Below are 27,842 nucleotides of genomic sequence, written 5' to 3'. Positions count from 1 at the left end.
GACCGGGGCAACACCTCGGACACGCCATCAAACTCTAGATCTGGCACCCACGCACAAGTAGATGTCGGAGGAGGAAACCATACCTGCCTACTCCAAACCATGAACCCAAGACAGAATCCACCATCTTCCAAATGCATCGATGCGGACCACAATCTGCATCCACTCCTAGATTATCTCACAAGACCCACACCGGCGCTAGAGCAAACACCGTTGCAACGGCGGCGTCTGAGGACACAGGTCCACCACGAGGATACCACCACTGCTGTACCATTCTTGCTTAAACAACTGGGTTTTCAAATCCAACCCCAAGGTGGATCGCCTCGTCCGGGAACATCTAAAGATTTTTTATTCGGCGCAACCATCGCCGCCGCTGAAGCAAGACGATGATACACCAAAAACCCTAACCTACTAATACTTAAACCGATCCGTACGCGTGAATCGGGTGACCCCCCTCCCCCCTCACGGTCGTCGGCGGAGGGTAGCCGCCGGAGGACGACGGCGGAGAGGAAGCGCCTTGACGGCTGGATGCGAGAATGCCTTTCTTTCTTAGAAAAAGAAAGTGATCCTAATTTCTTGTATGTTCATATATGTGAGCATCTACGATTATATTGTTTGGAAAAACTACTACTATGAGAATTGTATATGGCCACGTGCCTCCACTCGAGTATTAGTATTGGTTAGATATGTATGATGTACTAACAAACTATAACCACCAAGTTCAAAAAATGTATTATAACCACCGATCCATTTTTATAGACGGAAAACTACCGATCCTTGTAAACGGGGAAACGCATGCAGGCCAATCTAACAACTTCCGTTGCGTCCATATATACCGCTTCACAACAAAAATCTAGGCAGCTGCTAGCTAGTTAGGTAGGTTTCTCGGCATCTTCGGCAGGTGGCGACTGATAGATCTCGGCAATGGTCGGTCATTGCGCCCCGGCATGCCACTGCCCCTCGCCTGCAGCGGCATTCATGCCGGCGGTAGCCGTCTACCATTCGCGCTCGACAAGCAACAAAGCCAGATCTTCAACCACGCCGCTCCTCGAACCCAGGCCCAGACCTGCCGTCGTCGATGACGAATCTCACCGAAAGTTCCGGGTATGTAACATACGTGGAATGGATGATCGATCTGCATGCGTGAATTCTTGACAGAACTCATGGTCCAGTCGCATCGATCGTTCGTAGTTTAGCGTTTCATTCTGAATTTTCCTTGGCATATACAGTAGCAGTTTTCTACATCTACATGTTAATTTGTGGAAGTCCGTGTGATGCATGCATTGTGAAGTACTTCGGCGTCTCCGGGTACATGTTCATGGCCGCCGTCATAGTGTCCTTAATATTTTGGACCGATTGGCAAGACTCGCTCACCACCGCTATCATGTTCTCCTACTCAACGGGGATGATCCTCCTGCTTCTCAAACATTGGGACAACAAGGAAGACCAACCAGCACGGCGATGCCATGAAAGCACATGGGTACGTAACTCCATGCACTACTGCTCTATCTTAACAAAAAAAATATTAGCCAGATTGTTAGGATTGATCCATATCGTGTGCATTGTTCGTCTTCTAATTCAGGTGCAGATGTTGGTGGTCACCGGGATCATGTTGGTCTCCTTGGTGTTGATGGTCTCCATTTTCCCTGATAAGTGGGATCACGTGGCCATGATTGTGTTCGTCTCCCTGGTGGCCGCCGCGTTTAGTTTCTTGCTTCTCAATGTCTGGGATGCGCAACATGAATGGGAACGGGCACAGGCTGCATCGGCAGGATTTGACGAAACGTCCACGGATCTCGCATAGCCTTCTGTATTCCACATTCCGGGGAAGAAAATATTTCCATGTATAAGTAAATCCTTTTTTACGTTTACACTTTTCTCAGTGTTCTGTTTGTTCCTTACATACTTCTAGATACATCCGTTTGAGGACAATTAATATGGGATGAAGGGGGAACTAGTTTAATTGTCATCCAACTGTTCATGCCTTTCATGTGGATGACTGAAATTTAACTGCCCATGACTTAGTCTTAAGGAGACACAAAGGGTGGAAAACCTACGGTTTGATTACGTGGATGATAACGATGAAAAGGAACATGAACGGAAGGCTGAATCAACTACACCACTGGATTTGCATAGCCTTCTGAATTAAAATTATAGGTTGGCAGCTCGGTCAATGCATCTCGTAGACGCCTATCTAACATAAACGTCAGGGCGGCAGCCCCGGATGAGTAGTTGCAGCACATGTGGTCTGGAGCAATCATCTTGTATAGCTTGTGCCGTGGGCTGTTGGTTCGTGCGGCGCTGCGGCTCGGGGTCAAGGCGTGGTAGGTCGGGGTGTTAGCCACGGAAGATGGTGTTGGCCGTTTGTGTAAGACGCGGCGACGCCATGGTAAGTTGGGGCGGCAGCCCCTGAATCTCAGAAACTTTGATGGCAGTTGCTTTGTGTCATGTGGGCGATGAGATGACCTTTGATGTTGGTCGTGGGTGCTTTCGGCGTAGCAGATGGTGCATGATATTGTGGATTGCTTGTTCTTCATGGATGACACAGAGTCACGCGTCTGCTCCTCCCATAGCAGTTGTGGATTCTTCTCTTCTATAGTTATCTGAAGCTGGCTAGTTCGGCGGAACGATTTTCCGTTGGCTCGTGTGTGTGAGGCTGGCGTCTTTCTATTCAACTTGATGTGCCATAGGTATGAGTGGGCTTTGGTTTTCGCTCGGTTTTCTGCAATTAACTGAGCAACAATCTCCTTCTTAATTAATGAAAAAAGCAAAGCTTTTATCTTGCTTTAAAATATATATTTGTTTTGGACGTATTCTCGTTTGGCTATACACATGTTGTATGTTGTCATGTGTTCCTACAAACTCTTCACCTCAGTGGTACCGATGTTACATTTTTATATGATTTACATATGTGATGAACTTATGATCGTGCTCATCATGTGTATCTCATGACTAGACAAAAGGCCTATCACCTATTCCAAACAATCTTTAGGGATAAACATCACAGGATCTTAAGCATAGCATTCGAACAACTAATGTTCATATGATAGACCAGGATTTCAGATTTCTTAGGTCTTCCGAGGGAAGCCTTCTACCTGGCCGATGTACCCCTCGTGTAGCCTATGGCTACACCTTGCATTCTCCAGCGACATAGAGATTGTCAAAGAAGAAGCGCAGGAACAGGAACTCGTAGCAAGCAGCAGGAGCGCCGTCATCATTGGCCGTGCGGCGGCTGGTGGTGGCCGATACGACCTTTGTGTCCCTCAGGCCCTACTTTAGGGTCGGTTGTTAGAGATTCCCTTCCTTAATGTGTCAAAACCACTAGCTCACAAATAAGAGGCTCTTCTCCTCCTCAAGAAAAGTGTCTTTCTTCCTCCCGCTGGCGCCGCCGCTGATTCGCCTCACCTCCGATGGCCTTTGGGCTGTGGAGGTGTAGAGGATCTCGGCCCCCTGCTTGCGGTACGGACCCGGTGTCGGTGTTAAATCCCGCATATCTCGTAGCAGGGGTCCTAATTTAGGCGTCTTGGAGCGATGGCAAAATAGACACGTGTTTTACCCAGGTTCGGGCCTTCTTGATGGAGGTAAAACCCTACGTCCTGCTTTTGATTGTATCCATATGGGATGTAGTACATAGTACATGTATCTACCACGACATTGTTCTAATGAATATGAGATCATCTATTGACTAGTCTGGCCTCGGTTTATATAACACACCAGAGGCCTAGGGTTTACGAGAGTCCTTGGCTTGGGCGCCAAGTCTTGTGGAAACCTCCTTGTATGCGGCATGGGCTTGTCCGAAGTGGCCCATGAGTGAACCGCCATGGGGGTCCTCGGCCCGATCCAGCTGGTCGGGAGACGACGTGGTGAGTGCCCACTAGTCCAGGACATTGTCGGTAGCCCCCTGAACCGGTCTTCAAGTTGGGGATGCTCCTCGATTCTTTCGAACTGTTCTTTATCTTCGGTCGTCGGCTTGAAAACTGGTTCAACAAATCTTCCCAACTTCGATCTTGAGGATTGCCGAGCTGAATCCGAAGTGTTCACATGTCGGGCATCCGAGGAGCCATTTAAGTCTTCGGCCTTTATCATTGCCTTGTTATTTTACGCCACACCTCGGGTTTGAAGTTGTTCCCGTGCGGCGCTGCTCTTACGTCCATGCTCCAACACCGGACTGCATCCGAGCTCCAAAGTCGGACTGTATCCGAGCTCCAACGCCGGACTGTATACCTTGGCTCGAAAAAGTCGAAGGAGATTAGCCGAGCTTAATGCCGGAAATGCCCTCTATACAGCCAGCCAAGTGCATCCGAGCTTTATGCCGGACCGCTTCTGAGGTGATGCACCACCTTGGGCTTGGGCTGATTGTTTGCGGATTTTATTTCCGATTGATGTAGTTTATTTAGGGATGAGATATATAGCCAGTAGCCCTCAAGGTGTGTGTCGGCCTAAAATCCGAGATGCACATTAGAGGAGATAGTGATCGGCGGACAGGCCATTGAGAGAGGGTTTTGAGAAGTCGCCGTAATATATTAGCTCGATAACGGATAAGTCCTAGATGGTACCTACTCTTCTCCAAAGACGTGTTTACCCATAGTTCGGTCAAGCCGAACACTGAGCACTTTGAATTTTCTATATTGAATAGGCAATGTAGTAGCCCCCGAGACACTATTCCGGTGGCAACATCAGATTAGGGGATCAATGTGCCCCTTTAATATTAGTAAATGATAAGCCCGAAGCCCAGTAGCCCCCGAGCCTTAATGTGGGCACGGGTGTCGGTGTCAAAACCGGCAGATCTCGGTAGGCAGTCCCGAACTGTGCGTCTAAGGATCGAAGGTAACAGGAGAAAGGGACACGATGTTTATCCAGGTTCGGGCCCTCTTAATGGAGGTAATACCCTATTTCCTGCTTGATTGACTTTGATGTGTATAGGGGTTACAAGAGTTGATCTACCTCCAGATCATAATGGCTAAACCCTAGATGTCTAACCTGTCCGATTATGATTTTTTACTATGGACTAAATCCTCCAGTTTATATAGACACCGGAGGGGGCTAGGGTTGTACAAAGTCGGTTTACAGAGAAAAGAATCTTCATATCCGAACGCCAAGCTTTCCATCCACGCAAAGAAGAGTCCCATGATCCAGGACTGCCTCAGTAGCCCCTGAACCAGTCTTCAATGACGATGTGTCTGGCGCGCAGATTGTCTTCAGCATTGCAAGACGGGTTCCTCCTGCGAATACTTCAGGATTAATCTTCTGAACAAAAAACATGTATTCGACACGGTATAACAACCAAAATTCTTCAACCATGAAGGTAAAATATTAAATAGAGATAAGCTACAACCACTAGTAGTTTTTTTTTTCTTTTTGGCGAAACGTTACGTCAAGCCCCATCATTATTAATTTGAATCGTTTTTTGGGCCTCCCGCCTCACGTATCGAGGCGTGGCCTCCATTGACACGTCTCATCAAGGTAGAGATCGTGTCCCCTTATTTGCAGGATCCTTATCAATACGGGCTTGAGTAACCCAACTGTGTCGTTTGCACGACCCCTTGGGAATAGGCGAGTTTTAAGGCCTATGAAGGAGGCGCTTGATATTCACTGCCTTTATAAGAGGATAAGGATCCGTCCTTTTACCCCACGCCTTCTTCAACACTCCCATCATCAAGCTCCAGCGCCTGAGTCTCAATCTTTCTCCTCGCCACCAACCTCTTCGGCCATGGCTGGATCTGGCTCCCAAGGCAAATGGATGGCCTCCTCCGTCACGGAAGAGAATGTTAAGGAGCTCCGGGAGGCAGGGTACTTGACTGTGGAGATCGCACACAGGCTTCCCGCCCAAGAGCAGGTCATCCCCTCTCCAGGACCGGGCGAAAGAGTGGTATTTATTCCCCACTTCTTCCGCGGACTGGGTTTTCCCCTCCATTCCTTTGTCCGTGGTCTTATGTTCTACTACGGGATGGATTTCCATGATCTAGCCCCGAACTCTTTCCTTCACATCTCGGCGTTTATCGTCGTGTGCGAAGCACTCCTCTGCATCCCTCCACACTTCGGCCTCTGGCTCATGGTTTTCAATGTAAAGCCGAAGGTGGTCAATAAGAAACATGCGGAGTGCGGCTGTGCAATGATAAGCAAGCTCCCCAATAGCACGTGGCCAAAAGGAGCATTCGTGGAGACCGTAAAGGCATGGCAACAAGAGTGGTTTTATATCACCGAACCCCGTGGCACCAAGTGGGCAGCCGCTCCCGAATTTAGATCTGGTCCGCCTATGCGGCTCTCATCATGGATCAACAAGGGCCTGGACTGGGAGTCCACCGATGAGGTACTGGTGCTGCAGCAGCGCATGAAGAACATAATGGACAAGGGCACCGATCTCTCTAACGTGATCCAGGTGATGCTCTGCCATCGATGCCTCCCCTGCCAACGCCGGAAGACCCGTATGTGGGTATTCAATCCGTTAGGCCCTCTAACTCTACAACAATTCTTCGACACAGTGCAAGAAGGGATATGGAAGTTACTCTTCAAGGCCCGGGAAAAGAAGTGGCTCGGGAAGGCCGAAGACATCGGGCTTGACCTCGCGCATCCTGCTTCTCTAGTAAGCATTCTGTTTCCGAACATAGCCTAAATCCTTTAATCAAAGGGGCATACCAAGTTTGAATTCCTTATTCAGGGTTGGGCAGCCAAGGTGGAGCGGATAAGGTGTTTGGATCCTCTGCCCGAAAACCCAGCCAATCCTCTATTAATGAGAATGCTGGTCCCGACACCATACCAGGTGCCGGTAAACAAGGACAAGAAGAAGAAAAGAGAGGGGGGGCACTTCGGACGCAGTGTCCGGAGAAGCTGAAGCCCAATCCTCTCATGAGGGCGACGATGACGAGGAGGAGGAAGTAGAAGATCCTCCCCGCAAGGGTAAGAAAAGGGCGACCTCCGAAGACCTGGAGGCCGAAGCATGCAAGAGAGACAAGATCATCCCCTCCGATGACTCGGAGTCAGATGCCGAGGTCATCCCGAAGCATTGTCGCCGGACAAAGCCCAAAGCTGACTCGTAAGTAGCTTGGGATTTTTCACATATGTCTAATTCTCTATGAACTGTGATGATAACTCTAGGTTCTATATTTTCTAGTCCGGCCCGCAATCTGCCCCAGCTATCCTTATCCTATGAGGCATTTGATGTTTATAGAGAAAGTCGACCCCTAAAAATGAATGTCTTCAACTGAAGACTTTGAATTTCTGAAGACTTTGAAAGTGAAAAATTGGTGTGACCATGTAGACTTGATATTCATACGAGGGACATGAAGCGTGAAGACTTTTGTTTTCGTAGTTTCATTTTCTCTTTCTTGAGTCATAGGAAACACCCTACTGTTAAAGGGGGTCGAGAAAAAACTAAGGAAAAGTTTCCGAGTGATGCTCATCTCAAAATCCTACACCTACCAATCCCTTTGAGTGAGGCCATTGGAAATCTCCTGCAGTTCAGTCAATTTCTTCAGTGACAGAGACGAAGTTCTTCTAGTCTTTGAGGAATTTGTTCTGAATGAGGAGTTAGGAATTCGCCAGTGCGGATTGCCTACAAGTGAGGAACATGATAGCCCTGAGGAATTTGCATCTCAAATTTGCGACCATTGCTGTGCTATGCGCCAGCTGTCCAAAAATATCTTATCCACCTAATGGTCATATCATTGAAGGGCATTTATGTCTTATCATGTCAGGCTGCTCCCTAGGCTATAAATAGCCGCCCCCTTCAACCACTAGCTGGTTGGCTGCTCCGAGAGAAACTGACACTTGTCATTAAGAGCATCCCATCCTCCGAGGACTCTGAGCGAAAATCATCAAGTGAGGAAAACCCAAACCCAAACACCTACAAACCCAATGTGATTGAGCATCACTGAAGAGATTGATCCTTTGAAGACTGCTCATCTTCCAAACGGTTAGGCATCATGGTCTAGAGCATCCAAGAGAAAATTGTGGATCGCCGTGTGACCGAGTTTCTGAAGGTTTGGAAGTCACCTGAAGACTTACAATGAGTGATTGGGCGAGGTCTGTGTGACCTTAGATCAAGGAGAATACGGTGAGGACTGTGTGTCCTCGGGTTTAAATACCTAGCCGCTCCAACCAGACGTACAACTGTCACTGCAGTTGGAACTGGTCTACCAAATCACTGTCTTCACCAGCCTACTGGTTCTATTTCCTCAACCCTTCCATTTCCTCATTACTGTGTTGTGTGCTTGTTCATATCAGTTTGAAGACTTTGACTGAAGACTTTCTTAATTTCCTCAGTTCAATTTCTTCAGTCTGTTTGTCTTCATCCCGTTTTATCATGTGCTTACGCTTTCTGTACTCTATGTTTGTTTTTATTTCATCCTTTTGTCTATGCTTATGTTATGTTGTGACTGCATCTGAGTACTTATTCCGCTGCAAGTAGTTCTTCGCTTAGGAATTTCCTCACCCTGAAATTCCTCAGTGAAGAATTCATAAATATCGTCCATTCACCCCCCTCTAGTCGACTTACCGCACTTCCAGAGATGGACTCACATAGGTGGAGGTCGTCGGCTAGCGTCGTGGTGGCGTCAATGGCGGAGGACCTGCAAAGGCTCGCGTAGGTGGAGGTCGTCATTTGGCGTCATGGACGCGTCGATGTGGGAGGACCTGCCAAGGTTGTCACCTCAATCTGCTCTGAAGATGGACCAATGAAAGATGGCGGCGACGACACATGTGAGTGCGTCGGACTGATTTGAGCCCCGGACCTAGCAGATGGCTCGGTCGGGACCTCCGGCATTAGATGTTAGTCTTAAGTGAGAGGTTTGGGTATGTGGCCCGGCTTGCACCCCTTCATCATTTGGATAGGAGTAGCGGCAGATGTTGCTAAGATGGCGGATTCAGGCATATTGTTGTTCTACTTTGTAAGGTTCTCGAGAATAATTAATAAAATGGCCGCATGCATCTCCCATATGCAGAGGCCGGGGGTCATCCTCCTTTTGCAAAAAAAAATATATGCAGCGGGTGTCGATGCAGAACCTTCCCCGCTAGAGCCCACTGTTGCTTTGCCCCCTCCTCAATATCATTAAGCACAAGCGGTGTTGCTTCCTCCTTGGTGAGATCTAACTTTCCCATCGCTTCCTCCATGCGCGCCCTTGCCGTCCTGGGCGAGAGCGAACCATTGCCTCGCTCTTGGTCAGATCCGAGGCCATTGCTAATCACCACAATGCGCACCGCCGACGAGAGCCGTCAAAACGAGCGCCGCCGTCGTCACTGAAAACCCTAATCGCCTCACAGGGGCTCCTAGTTTTTCAGGGAAAAAATTGTATGTACGTGTATGTGAGCATCTATAATTATACTGTTTGAAAAAAAAATACTACTATGAGAATTGTATATGGCCGCATGTCTCCACTTGAGTTATGATCAATCCGTGGATGATTGGAGATTTACGGGGTTCTACGGAGCCCCAAGAGATAGAGACCGGCATTATAGCTGGCGCTTCCTTCGTACATTGCATACCTTGCCCCACAATGCATGGTTGTGCATGGGAAACTTCAACGAGACGCTATATGGCAACGAACATTTCAGCAACTCGGCGAGATCAAAGTGACAGATGCGAGCGTTTCGTTATGTGACGGATGAGTGCTCCTTCCAAGACCTTGGCTGGTCAGGAGTACCCTATACTGGGACAATCGGCAAGCTGGAGGTGCGAATGTTAAAGCACGTTTGGACCGCGCCTTTGCTACTGAGGGGTTCCGACAGATGTACAAGTATATTAGAGTACCACATGTATGTGCAGCTGAGTCAGATCACTGTTTCATCATTGCAGCGGTGTCTCCTAATTGTCGCCAGTTTCGTTATGAAAATGTCTGGCAATCGCACATTGACTATGATCGTCCGGTTACTGAAAACTTGGCGGGACAATCATCGGGAGCCGGTACTTCAGGGTATCATGGATTCCCTTGGTTCACTACAACAACAACTTGAACCTTAGGGAGCAAAACAATTCGGTTGTCTAGCCAGGACAATACGACAACTTCAGAAACGTCTCGACAAGTTGTGTTGCCAATCTGTCGGGCAAGGACCCTCCGATCAAGAGAAGAAAATTGTACTTAAATTAAGAGAGGCTCTTCAACAGGAGGAGATATGGATGCGGCAACGTTATAGAGTGCCTTCGCTCCGTGAGCGCGACCACAACACAAGACTCTTCCACGCACAAGTCAAACAGCGCCAACGTATGAACATAATTTCAAGGTTGCAAAGATCCAATGGTACTGTTTGTGCGAATGAAGATGAAGATAAAGCAGAGATCCTTCAGTTCTATCAGCATCTATATAAAATGAAAGGTGCACTCGACACTAGCTTGCTGATAGCTTATGTTCCCTCCTGGGTAACACCGGTCATATCCATATGGCCCCTTCCAAGGCACCTGGAGTTGATGGCTTCACATCTTCCTCTTTCAACGACACTGGGCCCTTCTTAAAGATGATGTCACGCGAGTAGTTCTTGGTTTTTTGAATGGAGGTGACGTGCCAGTAGGATTTAATGACACTGATGTTACCTTAATTCCCAAGGTACGGCACCCGCAATCGATTACACAATATCATCCCATTGCTCTCTTCCCTGTAATGTACAAGATTGCAGCTAATGCTGTAACAAATTGGATGCAAGGGTGCATGAATGAGATAATTAGCGAGAAGCAGTGTGCGTTCGTCCCGGGTCGTCACATAACAGACAACGTCTTAGTTGCCTATGAGAGTGCGCATACGATGAAGAGAGAAAGATCGGACGGAATCACTCTCGTGCTGTTAAATTAGACATGACGAAAGCCTACGAGAGAGTTGAATGGCATTACTTGGAAACCATTCTTCTGAAGCTCGGTTTTAGCATCAACTTCGTTTGAATTGTCATGAAGTGTGTAACTTCGGTCAGGTTCTCAGTACGTGTGAATGGTGAACGCCTTCCATACATTACACCTTCTTGTGGATTATGGCAGGGAGATCCTATTTACCATTTTTGTTCCTATTGTGTGCAGAAGGTTTAACATCTCTTCTGAATTCTTATGGTAACTTTGTTGACAGAGGCATCAGAGTGAGCTTTAGATCCCCCTGGGTGAGTCACTTGCTATTTGCGGACGATTGCCTAATATTTATCCAAGCAAACAGCGAGAGTGCAATAAGGCTCAATGAGATTGTTCAGGTATATGGGGCGGCATCTGGACAGTGTGTTAATAGCAGCAAAAGTTCCACATTCTTTAGTCCAAATAGCGCGCTACCGAAAACAGAAAGTATCAAACATGTGCTCGGAGTGCAGGTCGAAGCATTCAGCGAGCGTTTTTTGGGTTTGCCGACTGCCGTTACGCGAATTACTAGTGGCACCTTCGACCATATTGGTGATCATGCCCGAGGAAAAATGCAAGGATGGTCTGAACGACTACTAGCATGTGCTGCAAGAGAAACTCTTCTGAAGTCAGTCATCCAAGGCATTCCCACGTTTAGCATGACTTGTTTCCTCTTGACGAAGAAAGTATGTAAAAGCTTGACGTCGAGCATGGCGAAATATTGGTGGAGGAACTCTTTGGACAAACGATCCATGCACTGGGTTGAAGAGACCAACCAGCGTCAGGGTTGAGCACCACATCACAGGGAACCAAGCCTAGCAAATCGAGAGAGAGAGAGAGAGAGAGAGACCTTGAGGAGCGTCGATGCTAGGGTGGCTTGGAGCAGCGGAAGACCGGCGTCCCGAGAAGAAAAAGACGCACGAAGGAAGCAGTGGCCGACGCGGAGGAAGTAGACGGAGAAGGAGCCGACCGTCTGGACGACGGCGCGGATCCACAGGCGCAGCGGTGGCCGCCGCCGCCGCATGCCTGCCCGATTTGGGATCTGGGCGAACAAAGGGAGATATGCTGAGGGGAGGGGCCGCTGGCGGCGGGGAAGAGGGCGGAGGACGGTGCAGCTGTAGAGGAGGGGACGCCGGTGAGGTGGTGGTGTGGCGGCGGTGGCTGGAGGAAGATTGGATTGGATTGGATTGGATCGGAGGTTAGGTTTATCCCTCCGCTCCGCTGGAGAGACAACTTCTTTTCTTTGTTTTTCGTTTCATCTTTTTTGAACCGCAAATCAAATATTTGGGCCTCTCCGAGCGGGAACGGGAGCGGGGAGTGTCTGGTTCTGGGGCAACTCCGCCGGCGAGTTCGGAGCGAGGACGAGCGTCGTAGACGAAGTAGTCGAAGTAGTCGAACAAGCAAAAGTAAATGACACAGAGAGATATGAAGGAGAGCAGCTTTATTAATCAATGATCAGGGATTACAATGATAGCTCCCCGTTGCTTTATATAGGGACTAGGGGGTCAAGGGATAAGTACCCACTTAACGTAAAGTGGGGGAAACGGGAGGGGCTAGCCCGTGCGATACGCACGAGGCCGCCGCCACCCCCTCGGTGGCCCCGGTTTCCCAACACTCCCCCTTGGGTAATTATCCGTATATCCATGCCTCAAAACGCCGAAAAACCCAGTGGGAAAAAATATGGAGAAAGAGCACATAGTATACGTTGTTGTATTGCACGAATTGCCTCGTCAAAAACCTCGTGTGAGAAACATCAGGAAAACTCACTCAAGGGAAAAAGAGTACAATCCACTCAACCATCAAGTTGAGTACTCGATCATCAGGATTGAGATTTTAGCGACGAGTTTGTGAAGTTTCTCCCCCTGAACTTTGCATCTCTCTAAGTCTCATCATACCGATTCCACGCACACACCTCTCTAAGGTTGATGCCGGTAATGATTTAGTGAACATATCAGCAAGATTTTCACAGGACTTAGTATGCAAAACTCTCACCTCGTTCAACTGTTGCAGCTCATGTGCATAGAAGAACTTGGGACTAATATGCTTTGTAAGATTACTCTTCACATAACCCATCTGGACTTGTGCAACACAAGCAGCATTATCTTCATAGATAATGGTAGGGGTTTGTACGGTGTTCAGCCCACATGTCTGCTGAATGTGGCCGATCATCCGCCGAAGCGATACACACTCTTTTGACGCTTCGAATAGTGCCATGATTTCCGAGTGGTTCGTGGAAGTTGACACAAGTGTTTGCTTGGACGATTTCCAAGAAAACGCAGTTCCACCACAAAGGAAAACATATCCAGTCTACGATTTGCAATCATGCGGGTCCGATAGGTACCCAGCATCGGCATAGCCTATAATAGATAGGTCTTGATTTCTTTTATAAAACATGCCAAGATCTTTGGTCCCTTGCAGGTAACGGAAGACGTCCTTGACACCTTTCCAATGCCTCTTGGTAGGTTCAGAACTGTACCTCGCAAGCAAACTGACGGCGAACGCAATGTCTGGCCGTGTACAGTTTGTGAGATACATGAGTGCTCCAACTGCACTCAGGTAAGGAACCTCTGGTCCCAGAGTTTCCTCCCCCTCTCCCGTTGGCCTGAACGGGTCCTTGTCTGGCTGTAAAGATCTTCCGACCATCGGGGTCTTAGAAGGATATGCCTTATCAAATCCAAATCTCTCCAACACCTTCTGGGTGTAGGCCGACTAGTGCACTAGAATCCCATCAGGGGAATGTTCAAGATGCAGACCTAGACAGAACTTGGTTTTACCCAAATCCTTCATTTCGAATTCCGACATCAGATAGGAACTCGCTTCCTCAATATCCTCAGGTGTACCAATTATGTTTAAATCGTCCACGTACACCGAGATTATACAGAATCCATCTTGGGATCGCCGTATAAAAACACATGGGCAATCTTTATTGCTCGTGTAGCCCTTCTCATGAAGGAAATCGCTTAAGCGATTGTACCACATTCTACCAGACTGTCTGAGTCCGTACAGTGCCTTTTGAAGTTGAACACTGTATAGACCCCTGTTTGCTCTATCATGGTTCGGAACAGGGATACCTTCTGGAACCTTCATGTATATGTTCGAATCCAAGTTACCATACAGGTAAGCATTGACAACATCCATTAGTTTCATTTTCAAGCCCATGTTTACTGCCATCGAGATCAAGTATCTAAAGGTAACTCCATCCATGACTAGGGAATAAGTCTCCCCAAAATTGACACCTGGTCGTTGAGTGAACCCTTGAGCGACGAGCCTTGCTTTGTACCGTACTACCTTATTATTTTCATCTCTCTTACGAACAAAAACCCACCTATGGCCAACAGGGCGAATGTGGGGAGGGGTTCGACAAACTGGTCCGAACACCTTCCTTTTGTTGAGAGATAATAATTCGGCAGTAATTGCCTGCTGCCAATCTTTCCAATCCGACCTTTTCTTGCAATCAGCGAGCGTGTTAGGCTCTGGGTCAAGATCTATGATTGAGGCAATTTTCGTAGCAAAGTTAATGTCGACAACCACCATTGCTCGGTTCAGGGACTCCCTCGTATAAATATAATTTATGGCCATTTCGTCATGGAGCACATCCGGCGCTAACACTTGTTCTACCAAATTTCCCATTATGGGAGCAAGGTCCTTTAGATTTCCCGCGCCGATGTGTGCGCTCACATCTCCGCTGGGTGTTTCCCCTATGGGAAAGTTTAATTCCGGAATTTCGTGCACTGAATTTTCCGTACTTGTGCCAGGTCTCGACTGGCTCCCCATTTCACTTTGGGGTACTTTGGCGATAGGCTGTAATAAATCTCTCTTATCCTTTTTCGTCGGGCGTCCCCGAGTACTTGGGATTTGAGAAGCCGGATCTCTCGTCCTTTTAGGCCTTTGGACGGGAGCGGGTATACCATCATTTTTCTTCGGTATTTCAACCCTTCGGTATTTCAAGCCGGATCTCTCATAACCAACGTATATCCCCGACTTACGGAGCAGTCCCATCGCCGATCGCTGAGGGGGTGGTATTAGTATATATACCTGGCAACCGAACCTGCGAAGGTGGGAAATCTTTGGTGCCGACCCTTGCGCAAGCTGAACAGGAGAGTGGATGTTGTAGGCCGACGGTCTAAAGTTGATGAGATTGGCCGCGTGTAACACTGCATGGCCCCAACATGTAGTTGGTAAATTACAACCCTGAAGGAGCGGTCGGGCAATGAATTTAATTCTTTTAATTAATGCCTCGGCAAGTCCATTTTGTGTATGAACATGCGGTACCGACTGCTCAACTTTGATTCCCATTGCCATGCAATAATCATCGAACGCCTTTGATGTAAATTCTCCGGCGTTGTCCATTCGAATATCCTTTATACGATAATCCGGGAAATTATTCCTCATTTGTATGATCTGTGAGATCAATTTTGCAAAGACATGGTTCCGTGTTGACAGCCGGCAAACATTGGACCATTTAGAGGAAGCATCAATGAGCACCATGAAGTACCGAAACGGCCCCGTGAGGTGCTGAATTGGACCGCATATGTCCCCTTGGATACATTCCAAAAATGCGGGGATTTCATCCCTCACCTTGAGGGGCGATGGCCTAATGACTAACTTCCCCTTAGCGCATGCGGAGCACACGAAATCATCGGGATTCGGGAAGTTCTTCACGTTAACATTATGGCCATGTGAGTTATTAATTATATTTCTCATCATCCTAAGTCCGGGGTGGCCTAACCTATCGTGCCAGAGGCAGAAGAGTTCAGAGTTTCTAAATACGGTCTTGAGGGTAGTGTACACAGGCGGTGCTACTATTTTAGTGTAGTATAGCCCTGTGTCGAACGAAGGAAGCCTTTCGATAACATGTTTACCATTTGCATCCCGCTTTGTGATAAGTAGGCACTCCTTGCCGTTCTCATCATCGGTCTCAGCATGAAAACCATTAGCGCGGATGTCTCTAAAGCTCAAAAGAGTACGAGTTGACTCCGGGTACAACAAAGCATCATTAATGATCAAAGTTGTTCCCATAGGGAGTATAATAGTGGCTTGTCCGGAGCCAACTATGTGCGAACCGCAGCCGGCGATTGTCATAATACTTCCCGGAGATTTTTTAATAGACTCAAAGTACTTAGTTTCTCGTAAAATGGTATGTGTAGTTGCGCTATTGGCAAGGCACGTTTCTTCCATTCGGGCGCCACACGCGTTGTAAAATATGACATATAATTAATGTAATGAGGAAGACGCTACATTAATAATAAATGCACATATTCCAGAACATAACATACTATCATGTATAAATAATGGAATAAATGAATAAATGTCATCCAATCGCCAAAGTAAAGAATAAGTTTATGCTCTCATAGAGCTTACAACCAAATCGAATTTATTCGAATTTATTGTATCAAATCACGGAATCATGATAACCAAAGGGGTATGCTAAGTAGACTCGGTGAAGAAGCCATTGGCCTCAGCCGCAATCTCCATACTAGTGAGCTGATCCTCCTTAGAAATCATCTTGGAGGCAGCATCAACATCTAGTTGCGGCACCGCCGATGCGACCATGTGGTCAACCTCCATGGCAACATTGGCGTCACTAGAGACAGCCAAAGCCGCCGCGATGGGCACCACGGGGGTCGCCGCGATGGGCACAACAGGGGGCGTAGAGATCATCACGGGTGCCGCTATGGGCGCCAGTGGTGCTCCCTCCTGAACCAAGGCGAGGTGCGTCTCACGCGCCTTCCGGGCCTTATATGCATCAACGACCTCCTGTGGGGCTCGACACTGGCAGGAGAAATGCTCCACCGAGCCACACCGAAAGCAGTCCTGAGGCCTCTGCCCCCCCTTGCCCGGCTTTTGCTGCTTTGCCGGGGCGGAGGGCTGAGGGCCCTTCTTCTTGCCCTTATGGCCCTTCTTCTTCTGTTGAGGCTTGCAAACTTTGAGAGCATTCACCTCCTGGCGAGAACTCCCCCCAAGTGGTTGCGCGGCAAAGTTCTTTTTCAGAACCTCGTCCTGCGCCTCTGCCACCTGGAGGACGTCAATCAACTCTGAATACCTCGTGTAGTTGCCCTGGCGGTAGTTCCGTGCGGACAGGACCGCGTCAGGGTGGAAAGTGGATAGGGTTTTCTCAATCTTCTGAGTGTCGGTAATCTGAGTACCACACATCTGAAGAGTCATACAAATCCGGTGTAGAGCCGAATTGTACTCCCCAACTGTCTTGAAGTCCGCAAACCTCAGACGGATCTACTCTGCCTCTGCACGTGGCTTAACAGTGTACTTCAGCCGCTCAAACCGCTGCTTAAGAGTGGTCCAAAGGCCAGAAGCACTGCGTTCAGCCATATACTCATCTTTCAGAGTAGGTGACAGGTGATGACGGTGAAAGTGCAGAGCCTGCGCATTCTCAGTTTCGAACTTGGGATCAGTGGCGGCCAGCTGGGCCCCCTTACCGATCGCCCTCAGGACGGTTTTGCCCTGGAGAAAAATCTCACAGTCCGAAGCCCATGACAGGTAGTTCATCCCCGTCTGGGCCAACTCAGCAAACTCCTTGTGGACAATTCCGGCCATCTGCGATTTATGCAAAAATCATGAGATCACAGCAGGTAATCTTTTGCACAAAGCGATGTTGATAAACTTATTCAATAAAAGGACGTTCCAATATTTAAAACATGCTATTATATGACTTACTAAATGATTAAGAGTGCTAAACAATTAATCTACAGCAGTAAAATCATACAATAATATCATGTTACAATGGATAGCATGTTAAGCGCATCTAGTATGTGAAAACTAGCCCAAAAATGAATTCCGGAGGCATTTTAAAGCCCAAATACGCATATTGCAGCGAAAACAGACAGTTCCAGGGACTTCTACGCGAAGTATTACAGCAGGAATAAAAACTCGCGTAAAATCTGGAAACTACAGGGGCTAAACCGCAAATTGCCGCGCTACAGCCGGCGCCCCTTTTTTTCTGGAGGAACCCCCATGACCAGGGCCCATCCGGCCCAGGAGCCAGTGGGCCGGCCCAGGCGCTGCGCTTGTCTTCTGCCCGCAGCAACGCTAGGGTTTCCCCTAGTGCCCAGGGTGCGGCGGCGACCTGGGGCCGGCCAGCTCGCGCGGCGGCGGCTGGTGCCACCCGACGGCGGCCAAGGCACGCGGCGGAGGCGGCCAAGCCGGCCAGCGGGGCAGTGCGCCCACGGAGCGGTGCGGCCAGCGGGGCAGGCTGCGCACGAGCACGCGCCAGCAGGGCGCGGCGCGACGAGCCGGCCAGCGGGACGGCGGCGGCGGCATCAGCAGGACACTGCGCGGCGCGCGCGACCAGCGGGGTCGCGACCGGCAGGTGGCTACGTTGCGCGGCCAGCAGGGCCAGGGCGACGCCGTCGATAGCTTGGCACGGCGTCATCTGGACGCCGGCCTCAGGATGCGGATCTTCATCGCGTTCGTCCAGAACTCCGACGGCGCATGACACATCTGGTGCTTTTGCGGCTGTACCGCGACCATCTGGGTCACGATCTGTACCGACTCCCTATAGTGCAGTCAACAAGTTCCTCTTGATCCAAGAACATCGACATTGGTCAGCGACGTATTCGTCCGCTCGGTTCTTGGGAGGAAAATCCACACCATAGGTAGATTAAATCCGAAAAATAAACTAATCGCAAAAACGGAATCGCAGTAACGAGAGGAATCCATTTTTGCAAAAAGGGGGATTGGATCTTATACCTCCGCAGGATCGACGAAAGCCTGCGTGATGCAGGCTTGACGCAGGCTTGACAGAGAGTTGATGGAGCGAAGCGTGCTGATAACGTGTTGCGGAGGTTGCGGAGCGAGGGCGAGCGTCGTAGAAGAAGTAGTCGAAGTAGTCGAACAAGCGAAAGTAAATGACACAGAGAGATATGGAGGAGACCAGCTTTATTAATCAATGATCAGGGATTACAATGATAGCTCCTCGTTGCTTTATATAGGGACCAGGGGGTAAGGGATAAGTGCCCACTTAACGTAAAGTGGGGGAAACGGGAGGGGCTAGCCCGTGCGATACGCACGAGGCCGCCGCCACCCCCTCGGTGGCCCCGGTTTCCCAACAATTTTCATCTCCCGCTCCAGAGCATCGACCGCCTTTCCCATCTTCTCTCCGGCGGCCCCACCACACGTGCGGCCCTACATCAAGGTCGGGATCTACCGGCGGTACTGGGAGATAGGGACGCACGCTACCGTGGAGCGACATGCACCTCCCGAACAACAGGCACCTGAGCCCGTTTCGGCTGCCCGTGCCCGTCTGCTGGACCTCCTCAACAGCCTGAGGTACGCCGCTGACTCCCTCTAAAGGACACTTGGTTTTGGGACGAGCACGGCCTGTGTCGGCATTTTGCCGGTCGTGCTCCGAGCCTACCACGGTTGCACGGACATGCACGGGAACGCAGGTGCTCTCCCTTGCCGTCACCACCTCCCACCATGTCCGCCAAAGAAGAGGAGGAGGAGGAGGAGGAGGAGGAGGAGGGTGCTCGAGGGCTCCGTGCGGGAGCACGACCATGCCCAGTGGGAAGGCCCGGACGTGATGATGGCTCTGTCGGCCACCAGTGTTAGACTGTAGTTGCTTCTGAGATACCCGTTCCTGTACAAAATTATAGTCCACTTCGATGTGTTTCGTTCGGGCATGGAATACCAGATTAGCAGATAGGTATGTAGCGCCGATGTTATCACACCAAAGAATAGGAGACTGCGATTGAGATATACCCAACTCCTGAAGCAAAGACTGTACCCAGATAATTTCTGAAGTTGCATTAGCCACAGCCTTATACTCAGCTTTAGTACTACTATGCGAAACAGTAGCCTGTTTCCGAGCACTCCAGGCGATCAAGGTAGAACCAAAGAACACAGCATAGCCCCCCGTGGATCGCCTGTCATTCGGACTGCCAGCCCAATCCGCATCAGAATACGCCGAAATGACCCCAGAGGGGTTCGGTCGAATGTGCAAACAATAGGACAACGTGAAGCGAATGTAGCGCAAGATGCGCTTCACCACAGACCAATGAGTGTCACGAGGTGCCTGAAGATACTGACATACTCTGTTGACAGCAAAAGATATATCTGGACGTGTGATTGTCAAGTACTGCAACCCACCAACAATACTCCTGTACTGTATCGCATCAGCATAAGGCAGGAGGTCACCATCAGCAGCAGTAATCCTGTCAGTAGTAGACATGGGTGTAGTAGTCGGTTTGCACTTGAGCGTTCCATCCCGCTGCAACAAATCCAAAGAGTACTTCTTTTGCGTCATATCAAGACCATTGGAAACAGAAGCAACTTCCACACCAAGGAAGTAGTGAAGCTGCCCAAGATCTTTAACCGCAAAGTTAGCACCAAGAAACCGAACAAGAGCAGCAAAAACCGACTGAGAGGAATTGACGAGGATAATATCATCCACATAGACCAGCAGATACATGGTAACTTCAAGCCGTTGTAGAAGAAATAACGAAGAGTCAGCAGCTGATGATGCAAAACCATGAGCACGAAGGGCTGTCGCAAGACGAGCATGCCAAGCACAAGGAGCTTGCTTCAGACCATAGAGTGCTTTAGTGAGCCGACACAGATAATCAGGATGATCAGGATCAGAGAACCCGGGGGGCTGCCGCATATATACCTCCCCTTCCAGTACACCATGGAGAAAAGCATTCTGCACATCAAGCTGACGAAGAGACCAACCCCGAGTAACTTCAAGAGAGAGAAGAAGCCTGATAGTAGTAGGTTTAACCACTGGACTGAAGGTGTCTTCATAATCAAGACCATAACGCTGCCGAAAACCTCTAGCAACCAGCTGCGCCTTGTAGCGCTCGATAGAACCATCAGAGTGCTTCTTCACTTTGAAAACCCATTTCGAATCAATGACATTAACACGGGGTGGTGGCGGAACAAGGGTCCATGTCTTGTTACGAAGAAGAGCATGATACTCCTGCTGCATGGCCTCTCGCCAATGAGGTATACTCAGAGCATCTTGATACGTACGAGGCTCAAAGGTAGGATCCGCACGAGCAGCAGCCAGACATGCAGCCAACCAAGCAACAGTACCATCAGTGCGCTGTTTGGGCTGAAAAACACCACTACGACTCCGTGTGTGTGGTCGTTGAGGGACCACAGGAGGCACAGGAGCCGGAGAGGACTCAGCTGATGAAGGCGGCGATGGCGATGACGACTCGTCCAGCGACGGGGAGGCCTCAGAGAGCACCGGCGAGAGCACACTGGAGGCAGGTGAGCTCGGCCCAGATGAGGACGGCCCGGGCGAAACCGGCGAGGCGGGCCGAGGAGGCGACGGGGCCGGCGTGGCCGAGCGAAGCGGCGAGGCCGGCTCAAGGGCCAGGGGCGCCGAGGCCGATGGGGCCGAGCGAAGCGCCGAGGCCAGCTCAGGGGCCAGGGGCGCCAAGCCGGTCGGCCCAGCCAGCGACGCAGGCAGCCCAGAGGCCAATGGCGTCAGTCTAGAGGCTGGGGGCGCCGAAGCACACGGCGTGGCGGGTAGTTCGATTGAACGTGCGTGGGCACAAGGACCGAAGCCATGCAGGGAACACCCTGATCGTTGTGAACCGCTCGTAAGACCAGCGAGGGAGACGATGGCGCCTCCAAAATTTGCAAACGAGCCCCACGTCCAGTGCCTGCACCATGGTTAGGTAACAAAATAGGAGAGGATGCAACATCATCAAACTGGTCAGATGCAACAGAGGATGAATGCTAATATGGTGGTTCAGTAGTGGACACGGGGAGCTTGGCAAAGGGAAAAACATGTTCATCAAACACGACATCCCGAGAAATATAGACACGATTTGTGGGAACATGAAGACATTTGTATCCTTTATGAAGAAGAGCTATAGCCAAGAAAGACACACTTCTTGGAACGAAACTCAAGATTGCGCTTGTTATACGGGCGAAGATGTGGCCAGCAAGCACACCCAAAAACCATAAAAAATGTATAATCAGGTTGTTGATTAAGGAGAACCTCAATGGGAGTCTTCATATTCAAAACACGAGTGGGAGTACGATTTATGAGAAAACATGCAGTAGTGAGAGCATCACTCCAGGATCAAAACGGAACCGATGCATGGGCCAAAAGAGTAAGACCAGTTTCAACAATGTGATGATGCTTACGTTCCACAGAACCATTCTGTTGATGTGTATGTGGACATGCTAAGCGGTGAGCGATCCCAAGCGACTGAAAGAAGGAGTTGAGGTTGCGATATTCGCCCCCCCCCAGTCCGACTAGACATGAAGAATTTTGTGCTTGAGAAGGCGTTCAACATGTTTTTGAAACTGAACAACAATGTCAAACACATCAGATTTGCGTTTAATAAGATAAAGCCAGGTAAAACCACTATAAGCATCAACGAAACTGATATAATAATTGTGACCACTAACAGAGGTCTGAGTAGGACCCCATACATCTGAAAACACAAGTTCCAAAGGATGTTTCACCTCACGCCTAGACTCTGAAAAGGGAAGTTGATGACTCTTCCCCTGCTGACAAGCATCACACACTGCTACATCTTTATTACTAGACATGCTAGGAAGCTCATGACGACGCAAAACATGATGAACGATAGGTGTGGCCGGGTGACCAAGACGAGCATGCCACTGTGACAGAGATACCCGAACTCCACTGAACACGCGAGCGACACCAGGATGCTCCAGACGATAGAGGCCCTGGCACAACAGCCCGCTAAGAAGAATGTCCCTCGTGCCCCGATCCTTAGTAAAAAGATCAAAAGGATGAAATTCACAAAGCACATTATTATCACGTGTAAGTTTGGGAACAAAAAGAAGATTACGTGTCATAGAGGGAACTCTAAGCACACTACGAAGTTGAAGACTCCTATTTGCATGCCTAGTGAGAAGAGATGCTTGACCAATATGAGATATATGCATACCTGCTCCATTGGCGGTGTGGATCTTGTCGGAGCCGTGGTAGGGTTCGCGAGTATGGAGCTTGCCCATCTCACTCGTCAGATGCTCCGTGGCCCCAGAGTCCATGTACCAGTGGGGATCAACAGAGTAGGACCGAGTGTGCCCTTGCTGTTTCGTGGACACTGGTCGATCTGCCATGGCCACCTGACGCGCAAAGTTGCGCGTATCCTTGCCATCATTGCCGAGACCCAGAAAAATCTTCTGAAAGCGTTTGTGACACTTAGAGGACTAGTGCCCTTCAATGCCAAAGAGCTGACACACGCGCTTACCGCCAGCCCCCGGTAATGTCACGGTAGCAGGGGGGCCGAGGCAGGCGGCGGTGGCAGCCCCGAAGGGGTCCTGGATGATGAAGAAGGGCGGCCACCCTTGGTGGCGGCATTGGCCGAGAGGGAGCGCCCACTGCCCCTGGAGCGGCGCGACTCGACCTGCTGTTCCATGAGAAGGAGACGGGAAAATACCTCATGCGCCATCATGGGGTTCGAGTTACCCTGCTCGTTGATGATCTCGACCAAGGCGTCATACTCATCATCAAGACCATTGGCAATGAACGAGTTGAACTCGGAGTCGGTGAGGGGCTGCCCGATGGAGGCCAATGTGTCGGCAAGGCCCTTGACCTTGTTGTAGAACTCAGTGGCCGTGGAGTCCAGCTTTCGACAATCACCAAGCTGGCGACAAAGCGTGGAGACACGAGCCTGCGACTGCGACGCAAACGAGCGCTCGAGGATGGTCCATGCCTCATCAGACGTCTTGGCGAAGACCACAAGTCCGGCAACACCCGGAGTGAGCGATCCCTGGATGGAGGAGAGGTTCGCCTGGTCCTGCCCTGTACAAACACGGCGCGCCGGATTGTGGACCGGGCCGTGCACGCTATACACCAGCGCAGGGGGACAGGGGGAGAACCGTCGACGTAGCCCAGGAGATAATGACTCCCGAGGAGTGGGAGGACCTGTGCACGCCAGAAGATGTAGTTGTCTGATCACAGCTTGATGGTAATGAGGTTCTCGAAGTGAAACGGCGGCGGTGGCAAAGAGCCCGCGGAGTAGACTGCCGGAGGTGTATACGCCGTAGAGGCAGAGACCACGGGTGCAGCCACAGTCGCAGCCGCGGGTGTCGTAGTCGCGGGAACGAACGACGAAGGGGCCGAGCCCGAGGCAGCGAGGCCAGCCATCAGGTCCAACGAGGGCGCCACTAGCTCGAAGGACTGGCCCCCACTGGACGGGGCGACCGGCGCGTCGCTGAAGGAGGCGGACGAAGGGGTGCCAGCTGTGGCACCTGCGGGATAAGGCACGATCGCATGACCCGGCGACGAGGAGAAAAGGACCCGATGCTCCTCGTCCCGATCGGAGAATTTGAAGCCGCGGCGGCGTCGAGGGGTCGGGAGAGAAGAGCCGCGAGGGAGGCCGGCAAGAAGCTGGCCGTGGAGGAGCCGGATGCGGCAGGTGAAGGAAATATGCACTAGAGGCAATAATAAAGTTATTATTTATTTCCTTATATCATGATAAAAGTTTATTATTCATGCTAGAATTGTATTAACCGGAAACATAATACATGTGTGAATACATAAACAAACAGAGTGTCACTAGTATGCCTCTACTTGACTAGCTCGTTAATCAAAGATGGTTATGTTTCCTAACCATGGACAAAGAGATGTCATTTGATTAACGGGATCACATCATTAGTTCAATGATCTGATTGACATGACCCATTCCATTAGCTTAGCACCCGATCCTTTAGTATGTTGCTATTGCTTTCTTCATGACTTATACATGTTCCTATGACTATGAGATTATGTAACTCCCGTGTGCCGGAGGAACACTTTGTGTGCTACCAAACGTCACAACGTAACTGGGTGATTATAAAGGTGCTCTATAGGTGTCTCCAAAGGTACATGTTGGGTTGACGTATTTCGAGATTAGGATTTGTCACTCCGATCGTCGGAGAGGTATCTCTGGGCCCTCTCGGTAATGTACATCACTTAAGCCTTGCATGCATTGCAACTAATGAGTTAGTTGCGGGATGATGTATTACGGAACGAGTAAAGAGACTTGCCGGTAACGAGATTGAACTAGGTATTGGATACCGACGATCGAATCTCGGGCAAGTAACATACCGATGACAAAGGGAACAACATATGTTGTTATGCGGTCTGACCGATAAAAAATCTTCGTAGAATATGTAGGAACCAATATGGGCATCCAGGTCCCGCTATTGGTTATTGACCGGAGACATGTCTCGGTCATGTCTACATTGTTCTCGAACCCGTAGGGTCCGCACGCTTAAGGTTTCGATGACAGTTATATTATGAGTTTATGCGTTTTGATGTACCAAAGGTTGTTCGGAGTCCCGGATGTGATCACGGACATGACGAGGAGTCTTGAAATGGTTGAGACATAAAGAATGATATATTGGAAGCCTATATTTGGATACCGGAAGTGTCCGGGTGAAATCGGGATTTTACCGGAGTACCGGGAAGGTTACCGGAACCCCCCGGGAGATATATGGGCCTTAGTGGGCCTTAGTGGAAGAGAGGAGAGGTAGCCAGAGATGGGCCGCGCGCCCCTCCCCTCCCTTGGTCCGAATAGGACAAGGAGAGGGGGCCGGCCCCCCTTCCTCTTTTCCCCCCTCCGCGAATTCTATTCCAACTAGGAAAGGGGGGAGTCCTACTCCCAGAGGGAGTAGGACTCCTCCTGGCGTGCCTCTCCTGGCCGTCCGCACCCCCCCCCTTTGAGCCTTTATATACGGAGGCAGGGGCACCCCCTAGAGACACAAGTTGATCCACGTGATCATATTCTTAGCCGTGTGCGGTGCCCCCTTCCACCATAGTCCTCGATAATATTGTAGCAGTGCTTAGGCGAAGCCCTGCGACATTAGTACATCAAGATCGTCACCACGCCGTCGTGCTGACGGAACTCTTCCCCGACGCTTTGCTGGATCGAAGTCCGGGGATCGTCATCGAGCTGAACGTGTGCTAGAACTCGGAGGTGCCGTAGTTTCGGTGCTTGATCGGTCGGGCCGTGAAGACGTACGACTACATCAAGCTAACGCTTCCGTTGTCGATCTACAAGGGTACGTAGATCACACTCTCCCCCTCGTTGCTATGCATCACCATGATCTTGCGTGTGCGTAGGAATTTTTTTGAAATTAATACGTTCCCCATCAGCAGGGCCCGACATGGCGGCGGCGGCGTGATCACAGGGATGGTTGCGGCGCGGCGCAAGCGACAGGAAACCGCGGCGGCGGGGTGGAGGGTTTAGGCAGAAGCGTGTTGACCTAGCCTGATACCCTGTAGTTGTATACGTATATGTACGTATGATATAACATTGTACCCCTTCATTATATATATGAGATAGGCCACCCCTAGAGGGTTGAGCCGGTACCCCAAATCCTATTGTTTGACAACCAGCGACAACATCGTCATCCCAGAGGTGGCGGTCAAGGAGGAGGCCCTGGTCTGGAACAATCTCAAGGAGTGAGTTCCGTTAGTCGTTTGACAATCTCAATCTTCTCAAAGTTTGTTGAGATAATGAGATTGAGAGGGTATCTTAATAAAAGGAGTAAATTACGTTGCTGGGCACGTTCACTTCTTTTTTTGCGTGTAGGGCACGTCAACTATCATCCGGCCGGATGTTATGATCTGCCGCACGTGTTTTATTAGAGATATTATAGGACATGTAAAATATATAGGTAGAGGTATAGGGGTTGTGCGTCGCAACCTTGTTACCCTCCCTCTCCCTCCGTCCGTCCCTGATTCCAGGCAGCACAGCAATTTTCTTAGTTACCAATACCATGAAGAAGATAATCTCGGACGACGAGCTGCCCAGCAGCAGTTCTGCGGAGACCACCAAAGGCAAAGGGCAGCCGTCACCGGCGCCGGCGGCTAGATCGGCGGCGCACCTCGAGGGCGGTGACGACAAAGTCTTTCAGGTACGCACGCGTGCGCTCTATAGCATCAGCTACCAAGGCTAACTCGATCTCGGCCTGTGTGTTCATGCATGTGAGTTTGTACGTCGATATATGAATCCACTAATGGTGCTTACTAGTTTTTGTGTGCATGCATGCATGCAGCACGTGATGGTCACTTTGGTCATGTTCGTTTGCTTCGTCATGTACGCCTTGTTATTGTGGTCGGGGCTAGGGCATTGGTACAACGTAATCTTCACCGCCATCACCTTCCTCTACTCCATGGTCATGATCCACCTGTGGCTTATCAAACGGCGAGACCAGAAGAAGACATGTGAGACCGAAGCATGCGAATTGACAACTGCTATTAGCACACCCGGAGCGCCAGAGGTATTTGCCGATCGACGCATGACACCTAATAAACCAGTAGTATTCCCACATGGAGTACTGTTGATTTTGTTTTCGCTTATCAACCCGTTTCTGATTCATTTTCGTGGATTAATTGTTTACTGCAGTTGATGCTGCTGGCAACCGGGATCATGTTAATCTCCTTGGGGGTGGCAATCTTCGTATTTCGTCCAGAATCCTATGACTTGGCCTTCGTTGCTCTCACGGTCTTTTTATCCACGGCGGTCACGTTTATTTACCTCGAAGATACGAAAGTTGAAAGGAAGCGTTTAGAAGAACTTAGCGCTGCCTCAGATCTAGTCTAGTTCCAAAAGCATTGGCATCTAAAATGCAACTGCCAAGTTTGTTTTATTTACTGAATAAACTCGACATATAAACCCTACAGAAGATTATCTTTTTTCATGTTACTTTTCTAGATTTTGGCATGCATGGGCATTGATGGCTGTAATCTCCAACAATTTCTATAAGGGAAATTTGTGGAGATACAAAACCCACAGATTTAGTCTCGTTTCATGATAGTCTGATGGATAGAAATCCTGATCGGGCGAAGTCGGCATAATAGTTAGTAGCTTGCATTACTTTCTCTTCCGAAGGACGCACATTATCGTTCGGTATGGAACCCCGATTGCTTCAGTCATGTTGGATCTCCTAGTAAGAAAGGAAGAGAAAGACTGATTGCAACAGCTCAACTGGACGAGACATCTCTAATTTACAGAACGGCGCTTAGGCCAATAATCCTAAGGGGGGGGGGGGGGTCTTTTATGCGCCTTTATTTAGAATCTAACTAAATACTATACTGAATTTTATC

The 27,842-nt window shown here is 49.7% G+C and overlaps 2 protein-coding genes and 1 pseudogene across 2 annotated transcripts; 2 read left to right on the top strand and 1 right to left on the bottom strand.

Annotated features, from left to right (window-relative positions):
• Positions 1–895: 895 nt before the first annotated feature.
• Positions 896–1,801, top strand: LOC147962289 (uncharacterized). Its single transcript, XM_087531385.1, has 3 exons — positions 896–1,101; positions 1,289–1,477; positions 1,580–1,801. The coding sequence occupies exons 1-3, from the start codon at positions 922–924 to the stop codon at positions 1,799–1,801; spliced, it is 591 nt and encodes a 196-aa protein (XP_087387511.1). The 5' UTR covers positions 896–921.
• Positions 1,802–16,106: 14,305 nt separating this feature from the next.
• Positions 16,107–18,512, bottom strand: LOC147962288 (uncharacterized; annotated as a pseudogene).
• An 8,000-nt stretch (positions 18,513–26,512) lies between these two features.
• LOC147962287 (uncharacterized) lies at positions 26,513–27,339 on the top strand. The gene is made up of 3 exons (XM_087532462.1): positions 26,513–26,650; positions 26,792–27,016; positions 27,142–27,339. Exons 1-3 carry the CDS (start codon positions 26,513–26,515, stop codon positions 27,337–27,339), a joined length of 561 nt encoding a protein of 186 aa, XP_087388588.1.
• Positions 27,340–27,842: the final 503 nt, after the last annotated feature.

The sequence above is a fragment of the Triticum urartu genome, chromosome 7A (genome assembly GCF_056163025.1).
Source record: "Triticum urartu cultivar PI428250 chromosome 7A, HENAU_Tu73, whole genome shotgun sequence".
NCBI classification, from domain to species: domain Eukaryota; kingdom Viridiplantae; phylum Streptophyta; class Magnoliopsida; order Poales; family Poaceae; genus Triticum; species Triticum urartu.
This window is presented reverse-complemented; position numbering and strand designations above follow the sequence as displayed.

Bases quoted from the DNA above. Each gene is read 5' to 3' on its own strand.
- LOC147962289 (XM_087531385.1), top strand. From the start codon at position 922: ATGGTCGGTCATTGCGCCCCGGCATGCCACTGCCCCTCGCCTGCAGCG. The intron at 1,102-1,288 runs GTATGTAACATA...TGCATTGTGAAG, and splicing joins AATCTCACCGAAAGTTCCGG to TACTTCGGCGTCTCCGGGTA. The intron at 1,478-1,579 runs GTACGTAACTCC...CTTCTAATTCAG, and splicing joins GATGCCATGAAAGCACATGG to GTGCAGATGTTGGTGGTCAC.
- LOC147962287 (XM_087532462.1), top strand. From the start codon at position 26,513: ATGAAGAAGATAATCTCGGACGACGAGCTGCCCAGCAGCAGTTCTGCG. The intron at 26,651-26,791 runs GTACGCACGCGT...GCATGCATGCAG, and splicing joins GTGACGACAAAGTCTTTCAG to CACGTGATGGTCACTTTGGT. The intron at 27,017-27,141 runs GTATTTGCCGAT...TGTTTACTGCAG, and splicing joins GCACACCCGGAGCGCCAGAG to TTGATGCTGCTGGCAACCGG.